This window comes from Aythya fuligula, chromosome 1 (assembly GCF_009819795.1).
Source record: "Aythya fuligula isolate bAytFul2 chromosome 1, bAytFul2.pri, whole genome shotgun sequence".
In the NCBI taxonomy this organism is placed as follows: Eukaryota; Metazoa; Chordata; class Aves; order Anseriformes; family Anatidae; genus Aythya; species Aythya fuligula.
Genome location: NC_045559.1, coordinates 123857307 through 123879950, shown reverse-complemented (window position 1 = coordinate 123879950; position 22644 = coordinate 123857307). Strand labels below are relative to the sequence as shown.

General features: G+C 46.3%; 1 protein-coding gene across 5 annotated transcripts in view; it reads right to left on the bottom strand.

Annotated features, from left to right (window-relative positions):
* Positions 1-5202: 5202 nt before the first annotated feature.
* PCYT1B (phosphate cytidylyltransferase 1, choline, beta) overlaps positions 5203-22644 on the bottom strand; it is a 39989-nt gene continuing 22547 nt past the window's right edge. For 3 of the 5 annotated variants that reach the window (XM_032194961.1, XM_032194953.1, XM_032194968.1), the window contains exons 3-8: positions 21207-21323; positions 17880-18031; positions 17177-17255; positions 13788-13930; positions 11446-11634; positions 5203-7336 (exon numbers count right to left, since the gene is read on the bottom strand). In XM_032194961.1, coding sequence (XP_032050852.1) covers positions 7130-7336; positions 11446-11634; positions 13788-13930; positions 17177-17255; positions 17880-18031; positions 21207-21323 — 887 coding nt within the window. In that variant the 3' untranslated portion in view covers positions 5203-7129. Of the gene's footprint in view, positions 7337-7873; positions 8233-11445; positions 11635-13787; positions 13931-17176; positions 17256-17879; positions 18032-21206; positions 21324-22644 lie in introns of those variants that run through there. The other 2 variants (XM_032194976.1, XM_032194983.1) reach the window with 2 other exon arrangements.

The following is a 22644-nucleotide window of genomic DNA, read 5'->3' as shown; positions in this document are numbered from 1 at the left end:
CTGTTCTCAGGATCAAGATTTAAGCTGTTGGCGTTCATTTGAAACAAAGTTTTTGTAACTAAAGTTTTAATTAAGAACTAGTAAGAAAGTTTAAAGTTCATATACTTTAAATGCCGTATTAAGTTGCCTTAAAAGATCTCAAAGTTGGCATAGGGAACTTTTTTCTTGAATTTAGAGGGTTTTTTTTGTAGGATTGGTATGTTTGTGGTAATTCTAATATTGTCAAGCTTTCAATTCCTTATTGGAATTCTTCCCTTGAGCTGAATGCTGCCGAGAGGTGCCAGATGGACGGTCCTCTGAAATTCTTACCCGCATCTACAGCCTGCGCTAGGTGACAGGCAGTGGCAGGGCAGTGTCCCAGTGGTGCTGCCGGCCAGACCTGCCCTTCCCTGGGAGACCTGCTGATGGTTTCACGCTTGCCCTCTCTGCCGAGCTGTTAGCAGAGTGCTGAAACATGCCCCAGCCATGCTGGGGGTTACGATGTGAGTTTCCGAGGGTGGGAACGGAGTGGATTTGTTCCCCGCGTTGGCTACGGGGCTGAGTTCTTGCAGTGCCGGCTCAGGTCGCTGGTGGGCTCGCCCGTGCTGTCCCATCCAGGAGGCATCGCAGGGCTTTCTGTCGTGGCATCGCTGGGACCAGCACAGCCCGTAACGGGGGAGCGGGGAGCTGATTTCCGTGGGGTTACCTGGTGGTGTTTTAAGTCCAATTTCGAGTCTTCTGTACTTTGTGTTGGAATTGTTTCTAGCCCAATACCCTTGTATATAACTTGTGTATGTTCTTATTTCCCTTTTCTTCTTGTCATTGCTGACAAATAAAAGTATGCAATAAAACCTACACAATGACACTTTCAAGGGACTGATTCAGTTTCACACACGCTATGTGGAGCTTAGCCTGTGGTTTGGCAGCCCAGGGGAACTTCAGGCATGCTCTCAGGTGGACCTTCAGTTTGGAGCTCAGAGTGATTTTAGATTAAAGCATCTTTCTCGTCTGTTTTGTCACAAAGCGGTTTGAAATTTTTGTAAGTCTTACAGAAATATTTGAGTGTTCCCAAATTCATCCCTACCCTTTTTCATCTGAATTTGTTGTCTCAAGCATGACTGATTTTTGGTTTATTTGGTTCTAGAATGATACATAAATGCGATTGTTTCTGTATTGTATTACTCTGAATTTTCTGGTGTATTTAACTTGATTTATTTTGTATCAGTATCTTAAACTACCTGGAAGTCTGAAACTTTGTCCTCTGAGTTTTATTCCTATCAAGTACAAGTTTGGACTTTATGAACCCATTTTCACAGGAAACTCCAATCTTCTTTCTAAGGCTTTGCCATTTCAGTTAACTATCAATGATTTTTGTGGCATAAAACTTAGTTTTTAGAAAGGTAAAATCGCGTGCTAATGTAGCTGGATGTTACTATTCTTGTTTTTGCTGTTGTGCTAAAAACATGACACCAAAGTACTTACGAAGACGACAGTTCTGCAGTCAACAAAATAGGACTACGCTTTGAGTAGAAACTCGTAAGAACTTTCTCTCTACTGATTGTAGATCTGAAGCTGTATCTTTCTATGGAGTAATGGAAATATAAAAGCACACTTGGGAGACCTCCTTCTTGAAAAACTGGCCACTGCAGAAATTACTCTGCTTCCATCATTTTTGCAAACTGTTGTTTTGTTTTTACTTCTTTTTCCATACGGGCAGGCATCCTGGTCTCTACAGCTTAGCAGCCTGGGGAACATGGGGTAGGGAGAGGGGGTGCGGATGGGAATATGTACCCTAAAGTATCTTGGGATAAAACATTATTTTTTTCTTGTTTTGTAATCTGAGCTTAGAAAATTGAGTTACCTGTTTTACTCTCTCTCCTTAGCTAGAATTCATTGCTCCTTTCTCAGAACAACGAGGTAAGAAAAGTTCAGGCTTCTTTTCGAGAAACTGCTGCTTTGAGTAGCTGCCTACAGGAGGAGGACTGCAGCAGGAACCCCGGATTCTCCTTTCCTCACTTTCATGGAGGAATCCCAAAGTGGTTGTAGTTCATAGATATGAAATTGCAGTCACTTATAAATTGAACTTGCTTGGTGACTGAGAGTATGACCGTCTGAAAACATGAAATGTTTAAAAAATATATAGTTTAATTAATGTTCCCCACTTTTATTTGGGGGGAACACAGGTTAATAAGCAGAAAAGCTGTTAGCGCTGGTAAAGAATAGGAGCTGATTCAAGCAGTTTGGTACCATCTGCACGTCAAGGAAGTTCTGAACTTCGCTGAAAGTTCAGGCAGACTGCTGTGGCTTTGTGCACAGTCTCGTGAGCAAAGGATGTGGGATTTTTTGGATTTATAGCCCTTACTGTTGATCAAGACTTGATTGTTTAATAATGCGATAATTGATAGGCTTAATGTGTCAGTGGCAGTAAGAGAAAGGAGTACTTGAGCCCTTGAGTCATCGTCATTACTGTCATAGCAGCACGACCTCTCGGCACCTCAGGTGGCTGCTCTGCACAAGTTGGGGATTTAGCGGCACCAAATCCTGCGTGATACTGAAGGCAGAGATGGAGCTACCTGCTCTGATGCTGATCTATCAGCGCTGATGCTTTCCGTGAAGTGACGAGGTTTGAAGCCTGCTGGTTTAGCCACTGTATTTCCGTGGAGTATCACATTTCCTTTAACGATTACTATGGATTGCCTCCCTCACTTATCCTTGCTTCCTGAGGTTTTTGGTTTCCTGACATTGAAGCAATAGAAGCTTCTCCAGAGGTTTAGAACAAAAAGTGAGTTGTTGTGGGTTTCCTAAGCTCTGGTGCCTGATTGTTCAGTGTACAGCAGCAGTTCCTCACCACTCGTTTTCTTTGAAGCATACGAGCACCTTTGATTTCCCTGTTACATAAATCTCCCTAAAACTAAAGTTCATTGGATGACTCCTGACATTTGAGATGTGTTACAAAATAACACCTCCAGGCTTCTACCTGGAAACTTTTTCAACTTTCCATGAAGTTTTATAAGTGCTTGTAACTTTTTGTAGCTAACCGAGCAATTCCAGGGCAGGGAAATACCCGAAGACCCATCTTTCTTAACTCACTAACCTTTTCCTTAAGTAACGAAGCTCAAGTTGGTCATCATTTTGCTAGATCTGAGATAAGTTCATCTGAAAGAAAACTTTGAAACTTCAGAAGAAATGCGTTGTACTTTCTCACTGCTTACCATTTGATGTAACAGGATCTTTGCAGGAGCTATGTGGTTGATTTGCTTCTCTGTCCAAAAGCAAAAGGCAAGTCACCATGCACGCAGCTAGGAGACTTGATCTGAAGGTTGTAGAAAGACTTTCCTCCTTAACCCATCACTTGATTCTTTTTTTTTTTTGAAATTAATAAAAAGATGCATGTAAATATTTTTTTTTTAATATTTTGAGAAGAGTTTCTGTTTGGCCAGTTTTCAAGGTCACACAACGGTCTGTGTTCTGGTATTATTTCAAAGGACAACTTCATAAACATTTTCTTGTGGTTATCAAAATTGATGCCAGATTGCACTGCAAGATGTAAATCATTGAAATGTCGGAGCCGGCCTAGCATACCTGAGCTTGTCATGTGGTAGGCAGCTTCCTTACCTGTTTTTCTTTGCTCTTGATCCTTACAATAATAAATACCTTCATAGGTGTATGTACACTTGATACAGTACTTGGGGCTGTGGAGGACCAGCACTTACGGCACGGTTCCTTTGCATTCAGTTAAAGGAACCAGGATTTTTGTGTGCGCGTGTGAGGTGATCGGTCACGGCTGTGCGGTGGTCTGTGGTTCCAGGCGCTGGTGAAGCGGTGTCTTTTCTTCTCTATTTTTAGAAAAGTAAACTGGTCCACTGTCAGTATGATGCGGTAATGCTTGAAAACTGCCTGCTCTGTTCTGCACTAAGTGCAGTAGCTAGGTGCTGTGCATTATGAAACTTAACAATTACACATTTTTTTTCACAAACATATTACCGGCCATTTGTGAAGTGTGAAGAAGTTGGAGTTGTGCTTTGTCCTGGAATATTTCAGTGCGTTTTGTCTTACCATTACTCTGTACACTTTATGGTGAGGAATACCAACTTGCTAAACATTGGGTTTTATAGGAGGAGAAGTGAAGTTTCTGCGTTTTTAATGACCCGTGAAAGATCTGATCTCATTCAGTTGGCGTGCGAAGTCAGCTTTGGCACGGCAGTGCTACCACCCTTCGCATAATGGCTAACTGCATTTTATTGACCTCCTGACTTGCCCTGTGCTCCGCTGTTTAGTTTCTGTCTGTAACCATGAATTGTCTCGAATTCCCAGAAACAGGAAGACAAAAAGCATTAGAATAGAGCTGTTTGACCTGATACCATTGGTTTTTCCTCATATTTCCTTAAAAGATACAGAACGTGAGCTCGCTGGACTTTTCTGATGGTTCTCTGTGTTTATAGTGTTTGATACACCTACATACTGGGGAATTCATTGAAGAAAAGGTGCTCCTGAAAAACAAACCACCACCAACAAAACAAAACTTGCCGTGCTGCTTGGCTTCATGTTTCACTTGGAGCCAGCAAATTTAGAGGGGCAGTCCTATTAATTCTTACACAGTATGTGTTGCAGTTTTCTATTTGCGTGTGAAATGATGAATATTTAAAATGTCCTTGCTCTTTTCTGAAATAGTGCACACGTTCAGGAGGGACCTTTTATATAGCCAAAGCAGGAGGGGGACAAATCTGTCTGTAAGGGATAGTTCTGTATTTCATTTTGGCATTTGGCCTTTAATTATATAGTATAACAGTGCAACTTACGGCACTGTTAAAAGTGACACTTTCTAGCTTTTAAACTGAAATAGAACTAAGCCGATGCTCAGGTGTTACACAAGAGCTGGCACAAGAGCTCTTTGCCTTGCACTGCAGAAAACCCTTCCTGCTGTGCTGCCCGACTTGGAGACTTCTTATTCCATGTTTAAAAATGGCCCAGCTGGGAAGTGCTGAAACCTGGTCTGCTGGCTGAGCTTCTCCCTGCCTGAGGCAGGGCCGTCTAAAACAAAACAACAAAAGGCTCGGAGGCAGGAAGGTGGTGGGAGCACGGGAGGGGCTGCTCAGGTGGCAGCGGTGAGGGCGTGAAGCCCTGGGCTGCGAGGAGGGAGGTAACGAGAGGGAACTGCTGCCAGCGGGTCAGGCCAGGGGCTGGCTGTGCGTGCTGCGAAATGAAGGCGAGAGGCGGCGCGTGTCTGTTGTACGCTGTTTATTTTTCATGTGGAGCTTGGCTGATAAATAGGACTGAATCAAAGCAACGCTCATGAAAAATAAAACCCAACCATGACTCAGAAGTGCGAAATTGCCCTCCGCGTCTCCGAAGACAATGAGGTTCTGGTTTGCTGGAGAAAGCGTGTGGGTGTCGGTGCCTGTACCGGCGGGGGAAAGGCTTCAGCTCCGCTGTCCTACCTGTGAGGAGGACGCCTGGTACAGGATATGGCTTTGTCACGGGGTGGCCACCTGTGGCTGAGAAACAGCTCCCGCTACGAAGAGGTCGGGCCACCGAGTTTTTCTCCGGGTCCTATGTACAAGCCGTGGGCGCTGCCTTCTGCTCAGGCTGCTGGGCAGGGGCTGCTGGGCAGGACGCGCAATGGAGCGGGGACAAGCGGTGGGGCTGGAGAACAAGGAGACCCTGCCCACCTCCACCGCCTTCGGGCATGGCTCCTCGTGTAAACAGCACCAGTGGGAGGGAGCAGCCGGCTCCACGGCGGGGCAGCGGGTTGCGATGGGAAGACTTCGACTTGCCAAGGACGGGAGGGACCGAGGAGTGCGTCCCGGGTGCGGAGTTGCCTGAGGCTGAGGAAGGTCTGCACCGCGTCGCCCCGTCAGGCGCAGCAGCTGGGTGAGCCGCAGCGCTCCTCGCACTGCCCCAGGGCAGCAGCAGCCACCCTGCTCCCCATGGCCTCTGCGCAGCCCTGCGGGGGAGCTCGCTGGGCTCCAGGGGACAGAGAGTGCCGTGAGATACTGCTCGGCCTGGCAAAGTGTGCCCGAAGGCAAATCGGTTACCCCGTTATCCCATGGGGCGGGGGGAAGCTGCGGGGAGTGAACGAAGCGTGGGGCTAACTCGGTGCCAGGGGCTGCGATTTACCTGCCTGGAGAGTTTGGGAGGGAGGGCAGGCAGCTACCCAGCGCGTCCCTCGGGAAGGGAGGCTGCTGCAGGCTGTGCTCCCATCTAAAAGGTTTCCATTGTGTTTTCCAGCCTCTTCTCCCTGTTGGGATAGAGGAATGGCCTCGGGACCCCGTGCAGGGGCTGCGTGTCTACGAGCACATCTTGTTCAGGGTTTTACGAGAAATTTAAACCTAATTGGATTAGGAGCCTGTGAGGGCAGTAGCACTGTTGGGCTCGTCGCTTGGCGATGCCTGTCTGGGAGCAGCAGGGTTCCTGGGGGAGAGGTTTGTTCTTAGGCTGCGGGATCCCACGTGCACTTCTGGAATTCACCACTACAACCCATCAAAGCCCTCAAAGCAGCCGCTGCCCACAGCAAAACGTCCCAGTCAGGACTGGCTTCGTTTACTTACTTGCCTCTGAAGTGCAAAAACGGGGAGCGGAACAGAGGTGGTCGGGCAGCTGCTCAGGCACTAGGAACATGGGGAACACCGAGAAAGCAAAGGGGCCGGTGCAGCCTGAATGTCCGCGTGCGCCCTGGACAGAGGCTTGGTCAGCAACACTGCGCAGCCTGAGCGCATCGAGCGACCCTGGGCAGCTCGCCGCTCTGCTGGCACCCTCTGGGCAGACCTCATTCAAAGCGAACGAGGTGAGATTTCCTTTCCCGTTTTGCTGCAGCAGCGCCCTTCCTTCCCGTGCTGGAAGAGCTCAGGGTCAGCAGGGTCCAACGCAGCCACCACGGCCGTGGCTTTGCCTGTGCTGCCTGCGGGCTCAGCGCAGGTCCCGCTGGCCCAGCCACCGCTGGTGGGGCCTCCCGGCACGGTGAGGGAGCAGGGACGGGTTCAGCTCTTCCTGAGATCTCCCTTGCTGTGCTCCAGTCTGTTTTTGACGTCTCCCAGGGCGCGTTCCCTGCTGTCAGAGGGACCCCAGGTGGTCTTCGCGCTTCTCCCCATCCGGCGGTCGAGTTCATAGCTTGTTCTTCTGTCTCATGGTTATAAAAATATATATCTTTATTTTACTTCTCGTCCTCGTCCCCCTCGCTCATGCTGCTGAGGGAGGCGGAGGCAGCTTTAGGAGAAGAGGGAGGGGAGGCTTTATTGAAGACCCAGGGTGGGGACGGCGAGCGGGACGGAGAGCGGCCTCGCGTGGGGCTGCTGCTTGGGCTCTGCCTCGGAGAGAAAGCCTGGAGCATTCGGCCGCTCCGCTCCTGGAACATCTGCTTCTGCGGAAACAAAGGGGAGAGGCGCCGTGAGCAAGGCACAGAGGGGAAGGCGTCCGGGCAAACGGGCTGCTCCGCCTGGGGAGGGCAGAGCAAGCAGCTTCTGCTCTGCAGCACAGCCCAGATGTGCTTTGCCTCTTACACCGTGCCCGTACTGAGTTGGTTTTGACTTAGCAAGGACGCCCCTAGCATGAGAGAACTCCACGTGTTATCCTGAGCCAGCCCTGGGGACCTCCCCCTGGCTGACTTCAGACGTGTTGGTGATTGTGTCCCACACAGCCGGCTCTCTGCCTGAGCTGCAGGTGCCCCTCATTCCCAGGCCCTTTTCCTCCCGGTGTGCTGGGACAGGGCACCTCTGCTGGGCAGCAGCTCTGCTCCTCCTCCCCTTCCCCAGGGAGGCAGCCCTGTGCCTGCCCCGTTCTGGCAGCCGCTTCCCCAGGCAGCTGGAGCACGCACCCTCAAACCCTTCAGGTTGGGGGCAAGGGAGGGAATGCCAGAATTCAGACATCCATTTAAAAGAGAAACGCGTGCAGGCGCATGTTCTGCTGTGGGCTTTATTGTCGCTTGCTCTGCAAAGCCAAGTGGGGAGCTGCTGGAGCTGGCGGGGTGCAGCCGCCCCCACTGCAGTCAGGGGAGTGGCTGCAGGAGGCAAATCAATGCTGCTGCTCCTTGGCGCCGGCGTGGCCTTGCCGTCGGGCTCCAGGGTGGGTTGCAGGAGCTCTGCCTCGTGCTGCACGGCTGCTGCAGGCTTCATGGGGAGAATGCAAACTCAGAGCGCCTCGCTTCTGCTCTTGAAAGGGGGGAGCAAGAGCTCTCAGCCTCGCCTGGAGCACTGGAAGTCGGCTCGTAGGTGATGCTCAGCTGGAATGGAAGAGCCATCCCCAGCAAGGTTAAGTTACCTGAGAGCAAAACGCTTCCACAGCCCCTGTGCTGGGCACTGCTTGGGCAGCCGAAGTCCCCAGCATTTCTCAGCCTGCAGTTACGTTTGGTTCCTCCTGCAGCTGTTGTGCCCTGTGCAGTCCTTCCCCCAGCCAGGGAGCATGGGGCTGCCCCTCACTCTTCCTCCCCGACCCTTTGCCACTCACTGTTTCCTGACAGAGGAGCAGCAAACGTGAGGTTTTTCCATCAGGTTTCTGCCCTGGGCTGATTCAGCCCGTTTCATCCTCTCCCTGAAAATATCCCTCCCCAAAAGCATGGCCTTTGATATGAAATATTTCTTTATCCTGGCCAAGCAAAACGTTTTGTCTCCCTCCTGTCCCTGCCCCCTCCCAGCTGCGTCAGGAAGCTCAGTGACCCTGCAGTGCTTCACTGGACAGTACTGGTGCTGGCGATGGGAGCAGCCCAGCCCCGCCGGGCACTGCCCTGGCTCTGCTCTCTGTAGCCCCCTTGGCTGTGCCCCGGGCTGTAAGGGAGCACCCCACCTTCCTGCTTCGTTCTAGGGGAAGACTGGTGCAGAAGCCCTGTCCTGTAAGCTTTGCTTTCTCTCCACTGATCTCAAGTGCAGCCGTCTGCTCCTGAATGTCTGACGTGAGCTGAGCTCAGTCCCGCGGCACTCCGTGTCGACCAGGAGGGCCCAGGCTGTGCCGTGCTGCTCTCACACCAGAGCAGAGGTTTCACGCCATGTTAATTGCTGTTGTTTCTGACACCTCCGTGACTCGCCCAGACAGGCACACACCGAGACTTGTACAGGTGGGCTAGGCTATGAAGGCGTTGCATGCGTCTTGTCAGCTCGGAAACTGACGTTCTGACCTTTCCCAGAAGCTGCTGGGTTTTTGTGGGTTGCGTGGCCCCCACTTTTAGAAAATTGATGCCAGCATAAAGCGTATTCTAATGACTATTTGTGAAATAATAATAGCTTATTAATGGGATGCAAATTGCTGATCTAGGAAGCTAGCATGCCCATAACGATTCCTGTACTTTTAATGTCAACATTAAAAGCAACATCTAACTAACTGTGATATGGCAAATTAATGTTAATAACAGTTTTGACACTAATAGCAAGTTATCAGTATTTTAAAAGTCTTTCCTGCTGCAAGGCTCAAACTGCTTTAAAAAAGCCACAACACCTTTCAGCTCGCTGTCACGGATGCTTTTCCTGCGAGAGTACAAGGAGATTTCACTCCTTTCACTCCCAGGCTTTTTCTTGGCAAAGGTCTCTGATTGCATCAGCTTTCCTACTTTGTGATGCGGACACTAACTCAGAAAACACCCAGCATCCCCTCAGAAGACCTTCACAGAGCAGCTTCTCCCTAATAAGTTGAATTCCATAAAATATTTATCACTAAAGGGCTTTTTAATGTCCTCAGTGTGTGTTTTTGAGGGGGCGGAGCGAGGTAATAGCATCAAGGCTTTGCAATTCTTTTCTCTCTGCACAACCAGGCTCATCTCACCCCCTGTGGCCTTCCCACAACCTGTCAGCACTCTGTTTGTTCAGCACCTGCAGCCATCGGACCGTCTCCACATCGGGAACGCTGACTGGCAACCACCACCCTCTTCGTGTGGATGTGGTCAGTGCAGGTAAACCTGGGCTAGTCACCAAAAGAGTTCACAGCCTTCACTTTCCAAAGGAAAATGATACCACTAGTGAACAATTTGCTAAAATGCCGAGGGTTTGTTTATGAGCAGAGGCTCTGCTGAGATTCTTCCAACACAGCGTGCTATTCACGATGCTGTGTTGTTGGAGTACAGACTGATAAAAGTAAGGTGAGAACATCGTGGCTGTGTTGGCTTTTTAAAGCTAATAGTATCTGCTTCACGCCTGTCCTAAACTGTTTGTTTCTGGCTTGTTGCCTCTGTTGACGTTTTGTCTCAAACTGTAATCCGTAAGCAGTTAAAGCTGTGCACAATTCTCTTGCAGAAGGTTTGCTCTCAAGTGAGGAGGGAGCTGCCTGGCTGCACACCGTGGTGTGAAAAAGCCCCTCTGAAGCATCCTGCTGTTCTGCTCAGTATTTGTCTAGTTCTTACTCTTCGCCCCTCGGTTTTCTCTGCATGGCTTGCTGCTCTCCTCCCAGCTCCCACACATTTCCTGAGGCCAAGCTAAAGTCTCACTTGGAGCTTGGAGCCAAAACAACACATCTGAGATCGTGCCTGTCTCAAGGGGTTTGGCTGGGGCCTGGGATTTTCACCAGGAAACACCTGCACGGAGCGCTTGTTGGGAAAGGACCAACACCCAGCAAGAAGGCTGAGAAGTTCTGTACAAACCAATGGCAACCTCTGCATTCAAATTAAGCTTTGCTGCTGGTTTCAAGCTAGCACGGGAAGTGTTACAATAAAATAAAGCTGCTGCATGTCTGACAGGCTGTCAGAAATGAAAAAAGGGGGCCAGGACTCTTCTGGGGCTCTGGATTGTCACCAACTCATCACTCGCTGCCTGATTTTAGTTTGATCAGGTAAGGCCTTTGGGCTTCTCCCCAGAATGATAGTGTCCCAGCCTCTCAGCTGCCCTACCAAAGCCCTGCAAATCTTTGGTAAATGGGCACTGGGGCACTAGCACTTACCATGGACACCTTCAGAAGGGCTTCACTTCTACCTGACACTTCTCTGCAGTCAGTCGGGTGACCCTGGCCACTAGCCATGTAAAATCATTTCTCAGAACTTTACATTGGCAGTTTTGAAGGTTAGAAAATGTCATCTTCTATTGCTGAATGCAGAGAATAAATGGAACAACTCAACTTTTCAGTGTTGCTGTTTCCCTCACCACCTTCAGTGAATAATTTCTGTCTGATGTCTGTGTGGGCCTGTTTAGTTCTACCAGGGAAAACAGACAGCATCAGCCTGTTTGCTAGTACGTGGCTGTTAGGCAGCACTACTGAATGCAGCATCATACCCAGCACTGCAACTTATTTGACAGCAAGGCATCACCCTGGTAAAAAAAATTCTATAAACATTAAAGACAGAAGTTGTCCCAAAGGAGCAACAGACACGGCAAATCCTCGTGCTGCAGTACTGGCATGCATTATTGGATCCAACAAGCAGGGCTGGCACTAGTCTGCTGTGCTGGCTTTTGAAACAAAGACTACAGCAAAAGAATTTGCTCTTGATCTGTGTTATAGGGGGATAAAAAATAGTAATAAAAACAACATTCAGATTTCCGGGGATGGCAGAACACCTACCAAAGCTCCATCAGGTCCAAACAGCTCTAAAAAGTTGCCGATAAATTCCCTGGACTTTTCTTCCCATTTCTGAATGAGGTCATGGCTCTTCTCTTCCACCTTGTTAACAAATTCTTTTGATTTTTCTTCCACGTTCTTTACTTTTTCTTTCATTTTGTCCACTTGGTTTTGAAAGCGGTATTTCTTTTCCTGTTTTAAAAGTGTGGACAGAGATTAATACATAGGGATTTGGGAATAATTAGGCACCGAAAGTACAGAAGAAGAAAACAAATCTCATTAATGTATCGTAATGCATATGGCCCTGTTTAACTGTTCTCACATTGTATTTATATACACAAATTTAATGTATGTGTAATGAAGTGCAGGAAGTACATACTGGAAATAATGTTTTACGTGATTACTATCTTTATTCCACTATGCAACTCTTTACGTATTTGCAAAGTGAATGCAAAGTTGAAAATTTGAAAATTTTGTGAACCGTGTTAAGGACACAAGTGAGAAGAAATTAACAGCTCAAACTTTGTAGCAAGCAAAAGGCAAACCTCCCTGTGCTCCCTAGCAAATGCATCCCACTGCAGCCTTGCCAGCCTGGATGTTGACCTGGTCCCAAATGCCTCTTTGGTCAGATTGCTGCAGAGCAGAAGGAAAACTCTGTTCACCTCCGAGCCTGGCAAATACAGGAGCTTCTGACTACAACAGAAAGATGGGCATAGGCCTGTGCCCAGGAAACTTAGGATAAAAGAGAACAAACTCCGAATTGCTCGGTAGCACAGACAGAGAGGAAAAGAGAAGATAATGTTGGGATGCTCTCACCTGGCCAAGCTTCTAAAACACTTCAATGCTTAAAGGTTTTTTGCTCTGAAATGCTTCCATGCTCCACAGACGTACAGTATACAAAACTACCTCAAGCTGTGCCCCTGAAGATAGTATGATCTTCATAGCAGCATGACTCACTACCAGCTTTTAATTTCCTGCAATCTTCATTTAATTGACCCTTTACTTTCAAAATATATACTGTTTATTGCTGGAGGGGGGATGGGGATGGGAGCTCATAAATCACTAGAAAAAAAAGATCTTTGCAGGCCACAAAGCCAAACAAATCAATGAAATCTAAAGAAACTTAACTCATTTTGTACCTAGTAAGTAACCAAGCCTTCCTTCACCTAGGAAACCAACACTTTATTGTCTTGGTGAAATCTCATTTTTTATTTTGAAACACAAAATGCTTCTGGTGAAAAGTAGTATTTCCGCACTCGAATATATAAGCTAAATAATCAGTGTCAGGAGGGACTTCAGAAAACATCAGTGTTTTTGAGTGTTATAAGCCTAAGATGTGTAACAGTATCTAGTAACAGTAGTTAAAAAGTAACTTTAAGGCCCACCAAGGCATCCAGCATGCCCTAATTTAAAGGATATTTGCAATAGTGAACCTTAATGGGTGGAATATTTGGAGCAGGATTGTTTAGAGGTGTAGAAGACCAAAAAGAAGTGCAGTGAAATAAATACTTATGCCCTGTGTACTGTCATTTATCTGCCAGACTTCAAAATAAGAAACAATAAAATCCTAGTGACGTGACACGATTTAGTCCTTCACAAGGGGATTTCCCAGCCCCAGAGAAGAGGGGATGCCTCCTATGACCTCGCCCTATCACAACAAAGATTTCAGTAGTGTAGGGACTTGAAGTTGGCACTTGGAACAGAAAATGGAGGGAAACTTTCATTCCTGCTACTTTATGGGAGGGCAAGGTGCAGTTCTGTATGTGGAAGCTGCGTAACTTGAGCTAATAATTTTTCTGAGAAATCCTTTCAGAGAGCACTCTTGCCCTACCTATTGTGCTACGTATTGTGTCTTCTGATCTCTTCAGCATCATTTAAGCATTAGCTTCCTGACATACTTCCTTGTGTTTTAAAATCCATTTTAGCTTCCTCTAGTCATCTCTTGTCTCAGTTGTTTTTGTTTTTATCTTGTCTCTCTGTCGAGAAAGTTTGGATATCAGAATCTTTGCTTTCTGTGCTGCCTTCTCACAATGGGAATGGAGAAACAGATCATCTCTTGGGTTAGTGTCCGAGAAGACTGCAGCTGGGGACTTATTTTCTTCCTACTATGTTATTATGTCAGGAGAACAGGGAGCAGCAGCTTTGCTACCAATGTGAAAGTGTAAGATGGAAATGAAGCTGCTAATTAATAGGAGTAATTAAAACTATCCTCAGCTTACCAATTCCTTTTAAGTGAAGTTCTTCACGGCTCTGCCTTCTATTTTTAAAACACTGTCTTAGCCTGTATGCTACATTTGGGGTCCTACGAGAGGCTGTTTCAGAAGCGACAGGATGAGTGTACTCACGTTTATAAAACTAACGTTCAGCTCTTTGGCGGTGTATCCCCGTTGGAGGTTGCGTCGGGCATAGACGTCGTAGTCGCGGACGATCCTTGTGATGATATCTGACGTGGAGATGCCCTCAGTTCTCTGCGTCGGTACGAACATCCCTGAGCAAAGTGGGAAAAGAAAGCCAGCTGGGAAAGCACGGCAGGACCGGGCACTGTGGCAGGTAGCTGAGAATGGATACAAAAACGCCTAACCATAGTCAAGACATTTGCAATTCTGGCCATCTTCCTCCTAGCTTATTTTCTCTCCCTCACGTGTGAGCTTAGAGAAGGCACTAGGTTGCTACATGGTTCGTTTTCCCTCAGCCTGCGGAAAGGCTAAAACTTGCACGGTGTCAGTTGTGATGCAGGAAGCCAGACTGGCTCCTGAGCCAGCCCCTATTTAACCTTATCTAAAAGGCTGGGGGGAGCAGTTGGCCTCCACTCACGCTACTGAAAGGCTGTTTGGGCTCTCCAGCGTATTGCCACTCTCCACTCCATTTCTGTGTTGCACCATCTGACAGGCTTTGTTCTGCTGAGTGGTAAAACAAACCACTGGCCAAAGCCACGGAGCACCTTCAGGTAGAAGATGTATACTCTGCATTACAGGAAAAGGAAAACACCCAGGAAATGCTGATAGCTTGTAACAGGCACAGGGCAAGTAATGGTGGTGTGAGCAAACGTGGCTATACACACTGTGGGGACTGAGGCCACCAGTTTCGACAGCCCATTTCATGTACACCTGGCCATGTTAAGGGGTTGGATAATCGCTCTCCCTTTCCAACTAATTCAACTGTCAATTTATTAATACTGCGTGATTTTCCTCAACGCAGCTGAGCAATATATTGCTCCTCTTCAAGGCAGGCTCACTTAACCTGTTGAAGCAAGTCACAAAGGCAATAATAATAGAATACTAGCTCACCTTGTTTTAGTAGTTATTTAGGGCTATCAAAATTACTGCTATCACTTACATGTAATTGCAAAATTAAACTGCTGATGAGAGAGAGATAAGTTAAGACTTAAGATTTAAAAAAAAAAAAAAAAGTGCCTTGCCTTAAAAGGATGCTATAGCTATTGACAAATCCGTCTTCACACATTCACTGGAAGTAGGCAGGCACTGCTAGCCAATTTCACAGGGTTAGAAAAAGAACTGGTGAAAGAATCAAGAAACTTAGCAGCCTCCTGCGACTAAATGATAAGTGATACCTTCTCTTTATGATCTCTAATTACTTATTCTGCTCAAAAATAGATTGTTTTAATCATGAGCAGAGAGGGTTCCCTGTTCCCTGATCACGCTTTTCAGGCATGCAGTAGTCACTCAGGAAACTATTTTTGGAACCCACTTTAAGCCAAAAACCTTTATCGACAGGAGCTACAAGAATTCATTAAGAAAACCCAAACCCTACCCTTGCTAAGCCAAGTGCTGAATTGTTTTCCAGTAAGTGGACAAAGCCACATGTGAGAACATCACCTTTAGTCACTGATTTTGCTTTCATTGGCTCCATGTGTTAGACTGATTGATGTTTTCAAACCTAATTGTTTACAAATGTACAGAGGTTTAGGCAGCACACCACTGCACAGCTCCCAGTTGTCCATATGCTCTCCCACCCATTGACTAGATACAGGGAACTAGTAGTGCATGGGAATCTACACAAAGAGCTCCACATTTCCCATTTGCTTTTCTGCTTGCTAACTACTCAATGTGGGAAAATGAGAGTAATGGAACTGAGGAAAAAGCACAAATGCATCCACAGCATTGGTCTATTTAAAACAAAATACCCTACAGGAAATTCATTACTGTCATAATATTGTTCTGGAGTGTCAGGACTACTGTCACTCGAACTCAAAACCCTTCACAAGTTACATTATTCCCATTTTACATCTAACAAATTTCAGTCATATAAGGTTGAAGCACTTCTCCAGCATCCTGCAGTGACAGACAGGACAGAACACGTCTCTGAGGCTGTAAGTTCATGTTTTGTTGTGCAAAGTTTGAGTTCCTCATAAGGATGCACGCGCATTAGACCCATTCCTAACAACAGCAGAGGAAGATGTGCCAGGTTTGGGCATGCTCCAGCTCAGTTTGATAACAACAGAGTGACACCAAGGGCGCCTGTTCTGTTGTACTGTTAACTCGGCACCTTATAGGTCTAAGTCAAAATAGCCTCCCAGCCAGCACGCATTCTGTGTGTCCCTCAGTGACCTGTCCTTACCAGAGGTATGTTTGTCCCATTGCCTAGTAAAGGAAGCTGGTGCTGGCTCTGAAGCTGTAGCAAAAGCAGTTCCCAAAGGAGGGTTGTGAGTCTGACACTACAGCGATGTTTGCGTTTGGAAAACGATCAAGAACTGCTGCTATAAAAAGCTTATGCTTTTAGCTTGGGTCAATACCTGGCCTACTGCTGTCATCGTATAGCTTGGGAATGTCACTTTGCACTGCAAACTATCAGCAGGCAGATTTGCTCTGGAATTCTTTTAAGCGCCCAAAACACGTTCTTGTAGACCTGGAAGAGGATGGATTCCCCCGTGGTCAAAGCAGCACCTCCAGGGAGCAGCGGAAGAAAGGAATGACCAGTTCCTATTCCTGCACTGGTCACTGTGCTGGGATAGCTGCTGCCTGCAAATGTGGCTAAACATGGTCTCCTCACATTTAATTCAGCTTCCATGAACCAAAGAGAGACAAACTCCTGATGACTTCAGCATGTTCACATTCAGTGTAATACTGTAGTCAACCAAATAGCTAACTGGTCATGCCATTTAATTACTCTGGCACTCATTTAAACCATCTGCCAGTGTAGTGAAAAGAACCCTCAGTGCAAATCACAAGTGGATCCTAATGACTCCTGAAGGCTGATGGTGTGCCTTCCCGTAATAAAGGCTGTTCTGTGTCAAGGAGTCATCAGTTTGTGGTTACCAACAACTGCAATTGGCTGGGCTGCTGTGGGAACTGAACTCATTTTTATTAGTTCAGAGATCTTAGTTGAGCAACCTAAAATCAGTTAAATAAAAAAAGAAAAAAGAGAAAAAGAGAAAAAGAGAAAAAGAAAAAAAGAAAAAAAGAAAAAAAGAAAAAAAGAAAAAAGAAAAAAAAGAAAAAAAGAAAAAAAGAAGAAAAGAAAAAAAGAAAAAGATGGGGCCCCTTTTTGATAGACTTGAATGGTTTCCTGGGGTTATGGCAAGAATTCAGCCAAGGACATTGTGATTTTGCAAAGTGAATCTTTCTGCTGATGCCAGCAATACCTACTGTGAGGGTGTACGGGAATGCAGTATTATCTCTGCTGCTTCTTTCTCAGCAGTTGTGGTCAAAAGGCAGTAAAAGAGTTTGAGCCAAGGCTGAAAAGAAAGGTGCTAGTAGTGTGAAGCTGCCCTTACCTGCCTCCTTTATGTGCTTGTATACATCATCTGAGCCAGCAGAGGAGTACGGGATGTCATCGTGGGCTACAAAGTCAATCTGCCAGTGAACAGAAGAAGAATCACATGCCACCATCACTGAATTTTGGTTCAGTGAGGGGTCGTTGTGGAGGATCAACTCTTTTCTTGACTTCATCTGACTTGCTTTCGACTTTCTCATCCTAAAGCCATCACCTAGAATATTGCACTAGATTTAGGCCTAAAACTACTATGTTCTGTGATCAGTTAGAGGACATGCCTTTTAGAGGACATGCTGTATTTTTATGTATTCCTGGCCAATTATTGCACCTGTTGACATTAATGGGAAATGTGCCTCTAATCCAGGACTTTAACAGGGCTTCGGTCATGACAGGATAACTTTACTGATCTCCTCATGATCTCCTTTCCTGAATGTCAATTTACGGACGACTCTTTAGTGCTGTTTTGCCATTCAGAAACCATCCCGGCATTCCGAGAAATCACCCCAGCACACTGAGAAAAAAACGGCAAGAGAGATACAGCTTTTTCTGACAAAGGCTAAGGCAAGCAATGCAGCGTAACTGATTTCAGTGACTGGAGCTAACTGAATTAAATAATTTACTCCAGCTGATACAGGTTCACAGGCTTGCTGTTATCTTCAACTGTCCGTCTGTACAGGGGAGGGAGGGACAAGGGAGGAACGCACCTTATGTTTTTCAAGAAACTCCGGTGTCAGCGTCCAGGGCGCATCTCTGATAACCTCATCCACATAGCGACAGTGCCTGAGGGCTTCATATCTCTCAGTTTCGTTCATCACAGTGAAGCCTTTGAACTTATGAGTTAAATCATCACTGCAAACTAAAATATGGAAGTATCAACAAAATGGCTCCACGCGCTGCAGAAATTGCTTGACCAGCCATTTATTATTTCCTGCTAATTGCATTGAGCACTTGGTTATTACAATTTTAGGTAGCTCCAGGGCATCTAAGAATTGAGTTCTGCACAGGGTTGGCAGGTACAACCAGAGATTTATGGCAGCTCCTTCCTTTCTAAACTGCAGTCAGAGCCTGAGTGAGATACTGCAGGACATCTCAAGAGGTGCTGTACATGCACGCTGAGGCAAGTGAATCCCACTACAAGGGGGGATTTTGGACAACGTTTTAAAAATAAACAGAAAGTGCAGTGTCAGCAACCACACAGTGCTGACAAACCTCATGTATCACAAAATGGTTGAGGCAGGAAGGTACCAGGACATCACATAACCCAACCCCCTCCTCACAGCTGGGTCAACTACAACAGGTTTTTCAGGGCCACGTCCCAGAGACGGAGACCCCACAGCATTTCTGGGTGTCCTGTTCCAGTGTTCAACCACCTGCACAGTAAAAATGTTTGCTCTTACACAAACAAAGTTCTAAATGATTAATTTGCCTACACAGCTCTAAATCATAGCAGAAAAGTTTCTCACTAAATAAACACTGATAGAAAGTAAGCCGGGGCAGTTTTTATAGGAGTCTGTCTCTGAATTTAGCTTCGAGTACCACAGATTTCATAGAAAGAGAAGTAAGGCTTGTGCCACGATCAAATGGGAAATTGCAGAAGGAAACCTCATGGAAAGGACTGGAAGACGCTATGATGTGCTCTCGTGCAAAGAACAGAGTTAAAAGCCCAGGAATCCTGCATCTTTAACTCTGGATGTACCAACACCGTATCACATACTGCTTTTAAATTGAGAGGGAGGCAACGTCTGCATTACTGGGGGACTATAAAAGCTGGCTGTTATCCTTCTACCCACACAATGTTGCAGGAGAGGCAGTGGCCTGTCCCTGGAGCTGTAACTGTCTGGCATTACAGCTACAATAGCCATTTGATGCCCCAGGTGGAATAGTTTGATACCATCACCACAGGTCAAACCCACACCTTTGGGTCTCACTTTTCTGCGACACCTGGACAAACGGTAAATGTGCTTGACAAATGATAAATGCAACATTATTAGTGCTGCAGGAGGGTGTGATAGCAGCCCTGCAGCTGCTGCTTCTTTCTAATTTGAAAACATCAACCTATCAGACAAGGCTCTGACAAAGGCGCAGCCTCTTTTGAGATCTAAAATGGATGTTCTTGCTGTGATGGTAATGAAGGGCCTTTAAAGCAGGAAAAATGTAGGAGGGTTTAGATAGCCCTGGAGTTTGTGCAAAATTCAGTCAGGTAATAATATATATGTATTTCAGCTAGCTAAATGCTACTCTATCCTATTATGTCATTTTTGATGCCTGCTGACAAGAAATTTAATGGAGATCAAAGCATTTGCAGTAGAAACATCCCTTCTGAGATTGTATTTATATTTCTTTACACACTTTATATCATCCTAAAGCTACTCTCCTCTGGAAGAAAGGGTCTGCTAAAATTATTGGAAAACAGTAATTTTTGCTTGAATTCAGTAGAAAGGTTTGATTTCGATCTTTGATTACTATTTATTCATGTACAGTGCAGACACAATATGTCTGTATTTCCTTTTGATCCTGTCATCCTGCTCTAATGACTGATTTGAGAAGGTATAAATATCTTTACAAAAAAAAAAAAAAAAACCCTTAGCTCCAAATAATTATTTTCACAATAAGAAATAAAAGGGATTGGTTGTGGTGCCAACCAACATGTATGACACCAGTGCTTTTGCAGCACAAATTGTATGTGGGTGTGGAAAAATGCCCATTTTATAAACATGCTAAGATACAGTGCATTGCTGGGAAAAGGTATTGATGAGTGCTGGCTGCTTTGTCCTTCACTCCAAAAATAAAGGGCAAAGTGGAGCTATGCCAGGAAATTCAAAGGAGCTAGACTTTTGCCCCAAAGCTCCTTCCCAGATCCATGACTCCACTCCCCTCCCTTTAAAAATAAGAACAAAATCTACATAACCATCATTTTTTTTAAGCCTCATTCTTTTGCACCTCCACATGCTTCTTCTGCAAGATACCTGTCTCCGGAGAGAACAGGAGTCCTAAATTTTTCCTTCACAACAAGGGGATGTTGTTTCCCTCCCAGGAAGCTCCATCTGAATTGCCACCATTCATAAACTTAACAGTAAAATGTAAGATTGTGTTTATGCGGAGATTTTGCCTTTTTTCTGTGTTAGGTCTTTTTTGCCTTCCTTTTAACTGATTTGGGACAAAGACACAAAATCATGTATTTATAAAGTGTCTGAAGGTTGCATTCACATTCTCTTTATCATCATTTCTGTAAGCGTTTGAGAAGCAGCTGAATGTTGCTGTGCAATGTTTATGAGAGACCTATCTCAAACCCAAAGGTGCAGGGAAGTTGGAACTGAAATGCATGTTCATGAGGCCTCACGAGAGCAGCGTGTGCACAGCCAGCTAAGCAGGAAACAGTCACTCTCCCTCCGGTGACTTCTCTAGCATATACCAACTGCTGAGCATCTGTTAGCAAGCTGCACAGCAAAAAAGCAGATAGTTGTGGAAAAAAAATATGAAAAGAAAGTAACCTGCCTGGGGACACTTATAAGCTGAAAAATATGTTCAAATCATAACCTACATTTAGGTCTCCAATGATAACGGTCTGAATTTAGCTTCTCTGCTGATGTTGAAGGTTGGGCCTGCAGACACAGTACTGACCCAGCAGCCAGGGGACGTGGGCTGTGTCTGACTGTCAGAAGGACTGAAGAGCCAGAAATAAATGAGTGGTTGATCTCATTCACTCATCTCCATCTTTGAACAATTTTGAGTGAATAACTGAAAAAGGTAAATTATTCATATGGAGCTATTCTAAGCTCAGAGTCATGCAGGCACCTGCTTTAACTAGAATGGGAATTGTGCCTGTGCTGCTGAGGGCAGAATTTGACTTTTACTTTAATTGATTCAATTATAAGACATAAGTCAAGGCAAATCACCTATAGAAAGCCCCCAGAGTGAAAGCAGCATTCAAAGTCATAGTGCATAACCAGCTGGGGGTGAGAGCACAGCAATAACGCTTATGCTGAAGCATAGAAACAAAACTCCAGTGCAAGAAATAACTCTGATCTTACCTCCTACTAATAAGTAGCTATTTGGGAATAGAGTTTTGGCTTGCATAAGAGCTCTAGCATGGCCAGAGTGGAAGAGGTCAAATATCCCATCTGCATACACTCTGACAGGTCTGTCAACTGTAAAGAAAGAAACACAATAGTGATTTTCCAGACCCAAAACAAGTTGCACTTAATTCTACTGGACAAGTTTTTGTTCCCAGATAAGATCACTGTGGAGATTTACCCCCGTTCTGATATTCAAAATACACTGTGGGTGAACTTCCAGTGTTTTATGCTGCTTATAACTTCTCCTTCTCTGTGCTCTCTGCTGTTTTCTCTCAGACTTAGCCTATTTATTATCATCGATCATCCCTGTATTTTAATTTAGAAAAAATGTCATCTTCCTGTCTCATTCAGAGTTCCACCATATGTCTTGTTCTTTTCCCTCAGCTTTTCTAGTTAGTTCTGCCTTCTGGATTTTTTGAAAATTTTCCTTTTTTTTTTTTTTTCCTATCACCTCACTTCTCCACTCTGGTCTGTGTCTTTCTTTTTTTCCACAGCCTCCACATAAACACTTCATTACCCTTTTTTAATATTTCCCCCAAGATCTCTTTTTCTCATCAATGAGTCTATCTTTTTTTTTTTTTCACCATCCACCTGCTGTCACCCTTGTAACTCTTTCTTTCTGCATGAAATTTTCAGCAGCAGTCTTCAGACAGAAAAGGTAAAACTTGCTTTACCAAATGACAGACCTGACAACGGTGTGTAGCGGGTTTATGTGGCAAGGTTTTTGTAGTGGAGGCTGCAGGGGTGGCCTCTGTGAGAAGAAACCAAAGACTGCCCCATGTCAGATAAGGGCCTGTTTCAGACAGCTCCAAAGGTATCCACTGCTGGCCAGAGCAGAGCCAGTAAGTGATGTTGTTTGTGCCTCTGTGAGAGCAGATTTAAGAAAGGGAAAAAAAAAAACTGCTGTGCAGCTGGGAGAGAGGAGTGGGAACCAGCCCTGCAGCCCCCAGGTGAGTGCAGCAGGAGGGCAGGAGGTGCTCCAGGCAGGCAGCAGCAGTTCCCCTGTGGGCAGTGGAGAGGCCCCTGGTGGCGCAGGCTGTCCCCCTGCAGCCCATGGGTGCCCCATGGAGCAGATCTCCACGCTGCAGCCCCCCCGTGGGTGGAGGAGCCCCCGTGGAGCAGGTGGATGTGGCCTGGAGGAGGCTGCGGCCCATGGAGAGCCCCCGCAGGAGCAGGCCCCAGGCTGGAGCTGCAGCCTGTGGAGAGGAGCCCACGCAGGAGCAGGGGGTCTGTGGGGAGCTGCCGCCCACCCAGGCAGTGGGGGACCCGTGCTGGATCAGTTTGCTCCTGGGGGATGGACCCTGTAGTGACCACGAAGGGGCAGCAGAGACGAAGCATCAGGCACTGACCACAGCTGCCATCCCCAGTTCCCCTGCACCACCTGGGGGGGGAC